The sequence below is a fragment of the Grus americana genome, chromosome 8, assembly GCF_028858705.1.
Source record: "Grus americana isolate bGruAme1 chromosome 8, bGruAme1.mat, whole genome shotgun sequence".
In the NCBI taxonomy this organism is placed as follows: Eukaryota; Metazoa; Chordata; class Aves; order Gruiformes; family Gruidae; genus Grus; species Grus americana.
This window is the reverse complement of record NC_072859.1, coordinates 12,766,388-12,779,403: the sequence shown is the minus strand read 5'-3', so window position 1 is coordinate 12,779,403 and position 13,016 is coordinate 12,766,388. Positions and strand designations below refer to the sequence as shown.

Sequence of the window (13,016 nt, the reverse complement as noted above, 5' to 3'; positions counted from 1 at the left end):
GTTGCACAGCAGAGAGAAGCCATTATGCAGCAGATTTTAAAGGGGTCTTTTAATGGGATACACTACCTGAAGTCACAGGTTGAGATCATTATTGTCCCCTTTACCCGAACACATACTGTACACGTTTCACTGGAGCCTCTAAAATGCTCTGAACACGCTTGAGTAATAGTGACAATTTGCTGGAGCTTCTCTGTTTATGGCTAGCGATGAGTGAGCAGGAGTGGTAATTGGTAAGGTCAGGGATGCTGAGAGCAGCAGTTGGAAAAGGCATTCTGATCTTCACAACTTGCTTTTACAGTATCCCTTCAATATGGTCACAAATTTGGAGGGTGGGAGAAAGATAAATCTTCTTCCTAAGACGTTTTTAATCAGAATCTAAGAATAGCTGCAATCATTATGCTAGCTTCCCAAATGAATCTGTGCAGGATACATTCACATCAGTCTTAAGAGAGTTAGTGTAGAAATTAAATAACCTCTTTCCTTGCTGCTAAAAGAAATCTGACAGCATAAACCTTCCTACAATTTTCTTTCTTGGGGGGCAGTACCACTTTGCTGGCAGTTTTTCCAAAGGCATTTGGTTTTTGAGCAGACACACCAGGGTTTTTAGAAGCAGCATGTGATGCTGCACAGTTATCTTTACCACACTACCAGTGACTATTGTCAGAAGACACAGTAAATCAGGAGGGAAACAACACTGCGACCTTGGGGAGAGATGCTTATACCTGGATTGGGTTGTTGGGGTTTTTTTGGGGGGGTAGAGGGTGTGGTGGTTTGCGGGGGGGTTTAATTGTCTGGTTATGTCTTGCCAGCCAGTACATACCTGCCACAGTCACTCCGGCAAGAGATTTCTTAATTGGCCTTTTATTTTCAGTCCAAAAGCCACCACAAAGAATGAAGCAAGATAGCAAACAGGAAAGAAAAAGGGAGGCCGCAGGGAATATAAACCAGGGTTATTTTCCCAGCCAATTAGCAGCAGCCAGGATGCATGGCTTGTCTCTAGATCAAAGTAACACCGTGCCATCCCATTTCAGGCATCTCTCCGTGTGAGATTACCATGGTGGTGCTCTCTGCATTCACTGTACAAAACCAGACGACAAAAAACGGGAGCCAAAAATCTCATTCGTGAGCTGTATTTCAGGCATTCAAGGCAGACAGTCACATAATGAGACAGCTGTGTGACCCAAAACTAAGTTAGTCTGACTTCAGCACCTTCTGTGGACTATACAGATTACAACGGGAGATACGACCTATGCCATGTTGGTTTCTTTCCCCCTTTCCCCACAAAGGATAGAAAAAAAGATTCACAATTACAGCACATGAATGTCACATTTCATGCTGTGAAGTCAACTGAAGCAGAACTATACTTCATTTCTGAAGCTGCACAGAGGAACACATAATATATTACCTGATACATAAGGCAGTACAGCTATTCTGTAAAACATTTGTTTGTAGCACTTGCAGGTGAATGTTCAGTGACAGATACTCTACCTCCAGAAAGACACTACTGCTTTCAAATGTAAAGCCACAGAGATCATATTAAGATGACAGAAAAAGTCTTGTAAAGAAAGATAACTGTCTTCATCTCACTGGGAAACTACAGACCTTGATTAGAATTGACTGACAGTGGTAGAAATATTCCTAAATTTTGGAAGCGAGACCAACATTATTGGAACAACTTTTTCATCTCATTGTATGACAGTAAAAATGATGTAGATGTAAGCTGAAATAAGGAAGTTCCATTTCATAAACCTTCCACTTCAGAAAAGTGAACTTGTTTCCCAGACTTGAGCAAAGCCTTCAACTGTATACCTGCCCTGACGTACTCACAAAGCTCACAGTGACCTGCGAAAACATGTTTGACCTGCTGTGAAGAACATTACCTCCTCCAGGAAATATAGTTCTGAGCTACCATTTTAACTGCCAAAGACATAAATACTCCTTGCCATGAATACTTACCTTCATTGCATCAAGTGCCAGTTTTAGATTTGCCTTCTCCATGGGATCAGTAGTATGCTTTACCAGCTCCTGTGGACAGAGTGGTTAAAACCTTTCACCCGCTATCTGTCAGTTTATAAATTAAAGTTGTCATTGCTCATCCCCAACTGCTCTCCACCACCCAGAAAAAAAAAAAAAGCCGCCAAAACCAGAAAACACAAGCCAAGAATTCACATTTTCATCCCCATAGCGAGCAGCCTATAACTGAGTGGGGACTACTGCAAACAGATAATTGGCAAGTGCTTAAGAATGATTGCTGTATAGCCTCAACACTGACTTTAGCTGATAATGAACCATCATTAGAAACTAATTTGGTCTGTCTAGCACTTAAAACTTGCCAATCAGATCATTACTGTATGTGCATGCTGAAAGCACAGGTAAACACTTGAGTTCATTTGCACGTTACTACGCAGCGTATCATCCCATTCCAAAGCATGCACTTGTCTGCAGAGCGGGATGTACGCTGGCAATAAAATCTCAGCTAAAAAGTGCAACTGCTTAAAAGAAGTCACTGTCTCATTACGCCTAAGATAAAGCTGACTCAGAAGACATATTTAAATAAAATGTAAGTGTTTAAAGAATTTTTTTAGCCACTTCCCATACGGAAAATAAAAGAGCTATTTTGGTTTTTATGAAGTGAAAAAGTAACCTCTTGGGGAAAAACGTTATTTCTTTTTTATAATTTGAGAAGAGAATTACACATTTCAGCTAACATAATAATTTGCTGAAATCCCAGGAAATGAAGGAATAACTATTTATACTTCCCATTACAATTCTAATAATTTACTGGATTTTTTTTCTTTCAAAGTCTATAAATATTTCTTTCTTGTACAATGCATACTATAGCGTCACACATTAGAGCATAGTGACATATTGTATATCATCTTTTCATAATATACAGGTTGATTATAAAATCATGAATCAGATCTCATAAGTTTTTTTAAAAAACAGTTGTACCATTCTTTTTTGTTTTTCCAATTTTTCCATTGATCAAAATATTGATGATTCATTTATAAAAATTTCAAAAAAATTAATATTAGAGAACGCATGTTGCTCTGCAGAGTCAAAATTATGCTTCACATACAAGTAGTAGATCTTTTTAAAACGACATTTTACAAGCATCAGCAGGGTTGACAGTCTAATATAGTAATATATTTCTTTGCAGCTGAACTAATGAGTCTCCTGGCACAGCTATCAAATTAAATTTATAAGACTCTCCACCCTTATTACAGGACTAACTGCAAAAGCTAACGCTTTGTGGGTTATAACAAGAAGCATTTCAAAATAAATACGGCTTTATTGTAATTTATGACATCAAAGAAGCATCTTAAAAGTAGGCTGTAAGTATGGTCCAGCTTCCTCTTTTGGGGTGTAATGGTTTACATTTCAAAGTACCATGATTATAATTTGGTACTACTGACCATTTTAAACATACCAAGAATGAAGGTTTGGATACTGAAGAAACAATTGTGTTTTATTCTTTTTTCCCCAGATATGTTTCAGCTCTGAGGAATGATCTCTGTAAGAAAATCTGCACTTGACTGGATTTTATTTCATAATAAATCAGCCTCCAATCTATGGAAATGTCAATCACCTCCCTTTGATAAAGACCTTTAGCTTTCATTCTTACAATCCACTGATGATAAACAATCACAGTTTTGCTCTCAGCCCCTTAAATTTCAAAAATAAAATACCTGGAGCAGTAGGTGATATTTTAGCACTCTCTGCATTGGAACCACTAAAAGATCCCGCAATGTAAATTTTCCGTTATTGGTCCTCTTGGAACATTCCTAGTTCAAAGCAGAAGAAAGAATAAGACAAGAGTTATCAAATAAAAATATTCAAGTAATATATATGAAAATTCAATGCTATATGGGTCAAACGACTATATGAAGCTTGAGATAAACAATATCAACAAAATGATGGAAAACAGTTGATATGGCAATAATAGCTAAGCAAAATAAGACTGGGTCTAGACACTTAAGATATTCCATCAACGTAAGAAAGAGTAGAATAAACATCAAAGACAAGAGAAATTAGGCATTCCATTCAACTAAAAAAAAAAAAAAAGACATTGCCTATAAGCACAAAGTCAGCAAACATTACAGCTATCTTCAAAAAAAGGAAAAGATGATCTTGGAAACTACAGGCTAGTCAGTCTCACTTCAGCCCCTGCAAAAATTATGGAGCAAGTCCTCTTGGAGGCAATTTCTGGGCACATGAAGAAGGTGACTGGGAGTACCCAGCATGGGTTTACTGTAAATCAGTGCTGGCAGAGCATATTCACAGGAACACATTGTTTTATATATATACATACATATGTATCTATACACATTAAAAAATACTGATACCTCTAACTTCATTTTAACATCTTCTTTTGTCTTAGAGATGTTGTCTAAGCATGATATCGCTATCTCCACTTGACTGCAGTACTGTCCGTAAATAAGCAATCTAAATCAAAGCAAGAAATAGAGAATAAAAGGAACATTTGGTTATTTAATAACAATCCTTGATCATTTTTTCACAAATACATTGGTAACAATCCTCCTTTCAAAAGGAGCAGTGCCTAAACAAAGCAAGGATAGGATTTAGCCACAGACTTCAATGAGCAGCATGAATACAAGGAAGAATATTCAGGAGAACACAATTTTGAGCTACCTTCAAAATGCTGTAAAATCATTGCAGTTTCCTTTAATATTCATATGTATCCATTCTGATAAATACAGGACTCATTAAAAAGCAGCGTAACTGCTGTTTAACAGAACAGCCTGTAGTGTTTACAACACTGTAGATTTCCAAGGTTGTAATGAATAAATTCTGTAACACAGGTTTAACAGGATTAATTACAGCTATCCTTTAACTTGTGGGTTACCTATACTGATCCATCTCCAACAGTTTCTACCAGGTTTTATCCTGTGAGTTGTCAGATCAAAGTAACAGTGCATGAAAACTGAAGAAACTTTCAATAGCAGCAATGCTTCTTGAAGGAGCCTAGTTGTATGACAGGAATTTCTTGCCCCTGTTTGGAGTACTTCTGTGTCTGCTAGTCCCATTGCAAAAAGTGCTGTTTCCATTCACCTTCTCATATTTCTTGAGGCGATTCCTTCTGTATACCTCAGATCCTTTTTTTGGGGGTTCTCATGAGCTTTGCATTGGGGTCTCCTAAATTTCTTTTTCTCTCACCTGATCTTTACCATTTTTTTTTTAAGTTCTTTTTTTCACAATTAAAGTGATGATACTGATTTAACACTTACAACTTCTGATTACTTTTAATCACTACATTGTTAAGACACTGAGTCTACCTCCATATGTTTCCTTTTTGTATAGTATAAACCTGAAGTTTCTTCTCATGTCTTGTGTTCCCCTTTTAGCATAGATCCCAGAACTACTTTTGAAAGACAAGCATTTTCCAGAACAACTTCTTGTCCCTTAATTCCCTTTTACAGCAGCAGAAATTCTAACAGCCTGGGAAATAACTATGTCCTGCTCCAACATAAAAGCTGAGACAGAGGGTCTCTGAAGGCAAGACTGTTTACGGGCAGCCTAGGACACCCTCCTCCCTCAGAAAACAACTCTCCTGTCTTAACATTTTCTGGATGCTGCTGCCCAGTTTCTCACAAGCCTGTTATTACTGCAACAATCCTCCTTCCCCATCACCCTCAAGCAAATCCAATTAGCTCCCACAGGTCTTTCCTGCTCCAGTCCCAGAAGGAAGTCATTTTTAACCACAACCCAAGGGTTACTTCAAGGTAGGTCACCACTATAGCCCACAGTACAGTTGTTTTTCGGCTAAGCACCACAGGCATACAAATGCATCTATACAATCCAACAGCTGTTCAGTGCTGGCAGAAAAAAAAAACAACCCACAATCTGAAAAGGCGGGTAAAAAAACCTGGCAATTAGCCTATAGGGCATAGCATGCTGCCACAGCTACCCTGTTATCAGCTTGGCTGTTTTTCACAGTTTGAAGGTAGAGTGTGTTTGCTTTACTGTCACACCTTTCACTGCAGGGTAGGGTAAGACGCTAGTCTCTTCTCTCCTCTCTTTTGCACCTGCTTTCACTTCTTTCAAGTTATGACCTCTTCTCTTTAACCTGAAATAGCCTTAATAAATATTCTTGCCTTATTTTGCCCTTTCTTACCCTTTTATAACATTTTATCTGTTCAACAGTACAGGCACATGCTATAAAATACCTGGGATTATGAGCATGAAAGAAATGCAGTGCAAAATAAGCTACTTAAGTTTCATTCAAAATATAGACGTTACCTGCCTATGGAACAATGTTGCTGAAAGTGGGGGTAAGAGGATGGAGGGCTCATATAGCAATAGGGTACATTTTGACTTCCAGGCTCAGAACACCAAATACTACCTTAATAAATATACTGACATGAAATTCAGAAATACTCAAAAGAAATATGGTAGAATACTTCAGCAAATTGAGCATAGGTTATTACAATTAGTAAGAGTGCATAAATCTTACCTTTCCTTGTAGTTAATAAAAATTTGATATAGGTTCTGATCATTTTTGTTAACAATGGAATCATTGATGTCCTGCGTTAGATTCCTGTGAATTTTCACCAAATCCTTGAAAACAGTAACGAGGGAAAGGTTTTTAAAAAAGAATGACTTAAAGCTTTGAATATGAAAATCAATTATTGCATGTTAGATCCATTAATTTCAATAAATTGGAAAACAGATCATTTGAGAGTAGAACCTAATTTCAAGGTTTGCCACATCTTCCGTATAGTGCGACAAGAAAAACTAAACTCCAAGAACTACCTATTAGAGACTAATTTATTCTCGCTTGGAACATGCACTGTTAATTCATCTTCATTTTATAATGATAATTTTAAAATTAAGCAAGTCAAGTAAATGCTTTAGTGACAAGATAAAGTAATGATTCATGTCCCTGAGCTGTGAAAAATTAGTTTTGTACATTACATTGGTCAATTAGTGATGTTCTAGTGCTAAGTTAACTGCAATCATAATGAGCTTCCCAATACAGCAGGCTACTAATGGCTGAGAGAAAGGCAAGAATACTGCAGAAGGATTTGCTCCCTGAGTATAGCAGCAACTCACCTTACTTATTCACTATCACACAAAAATCTGTAAGCAACTATAGGAGATTACATCAGCCTTAATACTGTGTGGATACTGTCAGAGAATTCACAAGAAATTAAATCAAAACAGGTTAAAAAGTTTTGAAATTAGGATAACTGACTGTAAGCAGCCTACAGACCACTGCGATGAAAAATAGACTGTAAAAAAAGCCATTGAAGATGGTTTAATGCAGTAAATGATATACTAGAAAAATAATACGCAATATTGAGTTGTGAACTAAATTAAAACATTTCACTTCATATTGATAAAAACTAAGAGTACATACAAGGTCAATCATAACATCACAGGTGAGGGAGCAAAAAATTAATCAGATCAAATTCAGCTGCTAGCAATTGTATGACCATATCCTCAGAATCTTAAATTGCAGCAAAGACATTATTATAGAAATGCTTCCCAATTAATACATTACAGGAGCACGTTTTCTCAGCAGTGCAGAGAGACTCAACTAAGCAACACCCCTGAAAAACAGCTTACAGTTAAGGGGACAAAATGTCGTCTTGAGCTTCTATCCCCAATTCAAAGTCAAGTTTTAAATTAAACTGACATTAACATCATTAGAAATTAATGAAAGTGCCAACAATTCACTATCTGTTACATATACTTCCATCTCTCTCTCCCTCTGCATGTCCAGCCTGGTTTTGGCTGGGATAGAGTTAGTTTTCTTCCTAGTAGCTGGTATAGTGCTGTGTTTTGGATGAGAATCATGTTGATAACACACTGATGTTTTAGTTGCTGCTGAGCAGTGTTTAGAATTAAGTCAAGACTTTTCAGCTTCTCCTACTGCCCTGCCAGGGAGGAGGCTGGGGGTGCACAAGCAGCTGGGAGGGGACACAGCCAGGACAGCTGACCCCAACTGGCCAAAGGGATATGCCATACCACATGATGTCATGCTGAACAAAAAAAAAAAAAAAAAACAAAAAAACATGGGGGACTTGGTCAGGGTCACTGCTCAGGGACTGGGGGGTGGTGAGAAATTGTGCTGTGCATCACATGGTTTGTATATTCTTTTATCATTGTTGTTATTATTATTATTATCTTCCCTTCCTTTTCTGTCCTATTAAACTGTTCTTGTCTCAACCACACAAGTTACCTTTTTTTCCCCACAATTCTCTCCCCTGTCCCACTGGGGGGAGTGGGTGAACAGCTATGTGGTGTGTAGTTGCCTGCACAGTTGTACATACAAATGCATCTATATGTGTGCACACATATATACCTAGACAGATGTGCATACAGATGCATATAGATGCACAGATATATACACAGATACACACACAAATATAGAGCCATATGTACATTTTATAGGACAGAACTTTGAAATCTGAGCCTTAATGAAAGGCACTCTCTTTAAAGTGGTGAGTGGTTTGGGGTGGTTAGGATGTTTTCTTAAAAATAAAATATGTTTTGACATCAGCAAATGATTTTGTCCAGCAAGCATCTTTCAAAGTCTATATAAGTAATACAACATCACCCTAAAGCACTGATCCTTCACCACAACCCTTTAACAAAGGCAAATCTGTCCTGTTCTGAGAACATCGCGCTTGCTCTCCACATCGCAGTTTGCTGTAAAGCTCTGCGTAACAGCTATTTTCAGTTTAAAACAAGCTTCCACTGCCCTCCAGCCTTCCTGCTGGGAACTGCCGCAGAGACAAGGTCTGAGCGGACAAAGTGTTAGCACGTATTTTTGGCTTAGGCAAGCCCTATACTTCTTTTAATGTTTTTGGATGCCTATGAAATGTTACTGGAGTCAGAAATAAACACCATCTTGTAACAGCAAAATATTGAATGCTGATAATGAAAAGCGAAGTAAAACAACCTAAACGTAACAGTTTACTATGTGTCTTCCTAGTTTCAAATAAACAGGTTTTGTTCTTTTTACTCCTCTTACCTGATCCCCTTACATTTCGTTAACAGTAGTGAGCAGGCTGACCTCTCAGTTTGTGCTTGCAGCGTGTAAGCCCTTTTTACACCCCTGTGCTGTTTCGCATTGGCTGGCTTTAGGTCTTTCAATGCATGTAAGTCAATGTGCCTGGGCACACGGAGCCTTAGGAAAGGGTTCTACAGCAACTTAGGTAGGGCACACCAGGGCCTTATTTGCAATGAATAAGAAACATTAGTGTGGGACAGAATATGAAATTGTTCTCAAAAGCAAAGGGATCTCTACAGGCAGGTGACATACTTCAAGACAACAAGCAGGTTACTGGTATCTATGGCAGTATTTTGGACTAACATTCAAAGAGAAGGAAATCACAGCAATTGAGATTCAAGGTGTAAACTTTAATAGCAGAACAAATACGGCAAGGTGTCAGGTATCACCCTGTAATTCATCAGCATAACTGTTGTAATTTACCTTCTGTCAGGATGCTGCTGGAACAGCAACTAGAACATTCTTACAGACCAGGTTCCTACAGAATAAAAAAAAAAAAACCCAACACATCCTCCTACAGCTCTGAGAGCCTGTGGGATATGCCAGAGACAGCCAAAACAGAGGTGACCTTTTAGAGGTAATAAAGGTTTGATGTGGCCCGTGGGCCACACTCTGGGGACTCTTTCTTCACAGTGTGCCTCATAAAAGAACATTCCTTTAATTTGTCTGTGTTGAAAGAGGCTTAAGACCATGCCTAATGTCTTCCTTTAAAGTCAGATTTCTAAAGATATCTGCTGAATACTTACATCAACTAAAAATACATGTGAATTGTCATACTATTAAGATTGGGCCAAAAATAGATGGAACAAAGTAATAATCACAGAAACCCATAAGATTTCCATCTAATAAAGAGGTGCCCTACATACTTCACAAAGGATTTCCTTATCCTTTCCAGTGCCAGATTCTGAATCCGAAACTGCAAATTATCTTAACTTTAAAATGTCTTCAATGATGACAGAGACAGGGTAGATACAAGGATACGCAGAGTAGCTATAGAAATCCTAATAAAAGCACCACTCAGCATACAGTGGTAGGCAACTTAACAGGCACAACTTTGTACCATCACTAACATGCCAGCATATATTAGAAGATAACCCATCTTCTATAAATTATTAGCTTCTAGGGGTCAAAGATACTCCAGTTTATAACCACTCACTACCTGACACAATACTATTTCTCTTATCCTGTTCCCTCAAGCAGAAAAAAATGAAATAGTGTGCACATCCTTTTTTATCAACTACCCTAACATCTACACAAATGCACTGTGCACCATACTGCACAAAATGATTATTTGAAGTAACACACAACACAAATATTTCATAACCAGCTATGAACCTTGTATCTATTCATTAAATATGCAATTACTTACAGGAATGTTGATGAAAACAGTATCGAACTCTGATGCTGACAGAAACCTTTTCAATGGCACCATGAAAAACTACAACAAAATAAAAATGTATATATACATCATATGTTATTATATTTTCTAGAATCTTGTAAAAATACGTAAGTAAAAATTCTCTAAGTAGTATCTTACTTTCTCTATCGATTCCAGAGTTTCAGTATATTTCTCTTCAGTTTGCTTTATTTCAGCAAGACAACAGCTTCTTATGTCATTTTCAGTATATTTCTGCAATTACAATGGAGTCAAGTTTAAGTCATTAACAGGCACCTAATGGATAAAAAATGTATTTATTTGTTTAGAATTAAGCAATTAGGATAACTGCTTCCTGAAATTTTCTGAGTACTGCAGCCTCCAAAGATGACAGCAATAACCAAGAATATTTTAATGTTCAATTAGCTGATGACTTTAAGAGTTTTACTAGAATTCAGCATCAAAGAAATATTATGAAAAGTTAATGTTTAGACATAAAATGCTGAACTCTTTGCTTGTACTTCGGAAGCTGAAATACAAGGTCACATTTAATTTACATCCAGACTGAGAAATCTTCTTTAAAGTACTGAGCAGTTAATAATTCCATTAAACTTAATGGGACTAAATCATGTAAGTAACTTAGCATTGCCATAAATATTGGATTCAGTCGAATCCCTGCACTTATTTACAGTTCTTCCCTTTTAGTTCTCAAGGGGAGCTTTCTCTTCAGACACAATGTGAGTATGCCCTCAAATCAGGAAGCGCGGTGACCTCTAAGTTCAGCTCTTGCTTATGTATGTGTGTGTCTTCAATGAGACCCTGGGATTTTTCCATGTAAACTGTAAACCAGACTCATAGGAAATTGAAGTAATTATCAGCACAGGACTCTATAAAAATAGTTTACAAGCACTCTTACTGAAGATCAAATTTACAGTGTTACAGCTTGAATAACTGGCAAATCTGATTTCAAGTAAAAGAGTAAATACCTGGAAGAAGGTACGAAAGCATTCATGTCAATCAAGACTTAAACATCTAGAGACATATAGGTCAGTTTGGAGACCTGAGACTAACTGGATAGGCTCTTACAAATAAAACCAGTAATTGATCCAAAATGTTTTCTCCAAAAATAACAATAAGCAGTGGCTTAAAAAGCAATAGTACTGTCACATCCTTTCTGAATCCTATTTACCTATCTGTAACATCCTTCAGCATAGCCCTGATTGTATCTTACCTTTTTTCACCCAGCATAGGGAATTCACATACTGCATGTAATAGACCTGATGACTAGATGTTACTCAAATACAGGGGGATTCAGGACTAGATACTTAGTACTACAGTTCTTTCCATTTGAAAAAGACTGCTAGCTTTCGAACAAAAGACTTTTCTCCTCCAGGAATAGCAAAGCTTCTGGACTGAAATTTGAAGAATTAGCTCTTAGCATGTCCAAGAGCTATACTCCTTCCGCTCCCTCTCTCTGCTATCACTCTACTTGACACACCTGCTAAGCGCACCACAACAAAGAGCAAGCCTCACTTAAACTGTCCACGGGCCACGTACAGTTCCTATGATATTGCCTGGCCACCTATGAAGAGTGGGAAATGTATTCCTACCGCCTAGACTAGTTGTGAATCATACAGGCACATAAAGCTTCGTCACTGTTCACACTTCTGTTTGCTGTTTTGACATATCTCCTTTACTCTCTGTTTGTCTCCATGTGACTCTACAAGCAGCTCCTGCAACTGGAACATGGCTTCTCACTCTCATCTACCAGGTGCTGTGTTATCTCAGAAATTACTCTTCAAAACCCAGTCAGTGCAGTTATTAATTTTCCCACAACAAACATTAAAGTGCCATCCTTATCAGCTGCAGACAGAAGTAACCATTTCACAAAAATACATTCTGTCATTATCAGTAGAAATGTACTTTGTCAGCATCATCTGATGATCAGTCTCATCTCAAAATCTATCATTTATTCCCAAATTCTTTGACAGAGGAAAGCGGGCACTGTCACAATTAACCATAATTAATCTCAATAAAGTATTACAACTTAACATTAATCAGGCTTTTAGTTATTTCTCACTTTTACCTTTGTGAGCTCAATACTGTTCAAATTGCTTGTAGTATTTGCACCAACACAGAAATTGTTGTACGCAATAGGAGTTTATATACATTTGCAAAATATGAGGGTTTGCTGTTCACCAACTCTCATATGAGCAATGCAAACTAAATCCTGGGATTCCATTTAAAACACTTCAGTTTTGTACTCACCTAACCCAAACAGATCATTCACGTAGGCACTTTTGGCAGAAATTAACATATCACTTTTTTATCTGTATCACAAACTTCTAGAATTTGAGTGCAATAAATAAAAGGAGAGAAGAAATACAAAATAACATGCAAATACCAGTACAAGTGAGAAAAAATTGCCTTTGAAGGTCACCTACTGCTAGAAAATAATTTAGTGGAACATTAGTTTACCTTGTCAGATAATGACAATAAACCAAGGATGAGGGAGATGCAAAGCATTTTGGCTGCTACTGGAGACTCTGAAAAGTATTGGGTTCTCCTAAAAAAATCTACCTGAAGATTGTCCTGTGCTAC

General features: G+C 37.5%; 1 protein-coding gene across 3 annotated transcripts in view; it reads right to left on the bottom strand.

The window, feature by feature from the left end:
* VAV3 (vav guanine nucleotide exchange factor 3) overlaps positions 1 to 13,016 on the bottom strand; it is a 210,471-nt gene that overhangs the window by 89,576 nt on the left and 107,879 nt on the right. For all 3 annotated transcript variants that reach the window (XM_054833521.1, XM_054833519.1, XM_054833520.1), the window contains exons 6-11: positions 10,578 to 10,670; positions 10,410 to 10,478; positions 6,476 to 6,579; positions 4,347 to 4,446; positions 3,690 to 3,785; positions 1,957 to 2,025 (exon numbers count right to left, since the gene is read on the bottom strand). In XM_054833521.1, the coding sequence (XP_054689496.1) occupies positions 1,957 to 2,025; positions 3,690 to 3,785; positions 4,347 to 4,446; positions 6,476 to 6,579; positions 10,410 to 10,478; positions 10,578 to 10,670 (531 nt within the window). The remainder of the gene's footprint in view (positions 1 to 1,956; positions 2,026 to 3,689; positions 3,786 to 4,346; positions 4,447 to 6,475; positions 6,580 to 10,409; positions 10,479 to 10,577; positions 10,671 to 13,016) is intronic.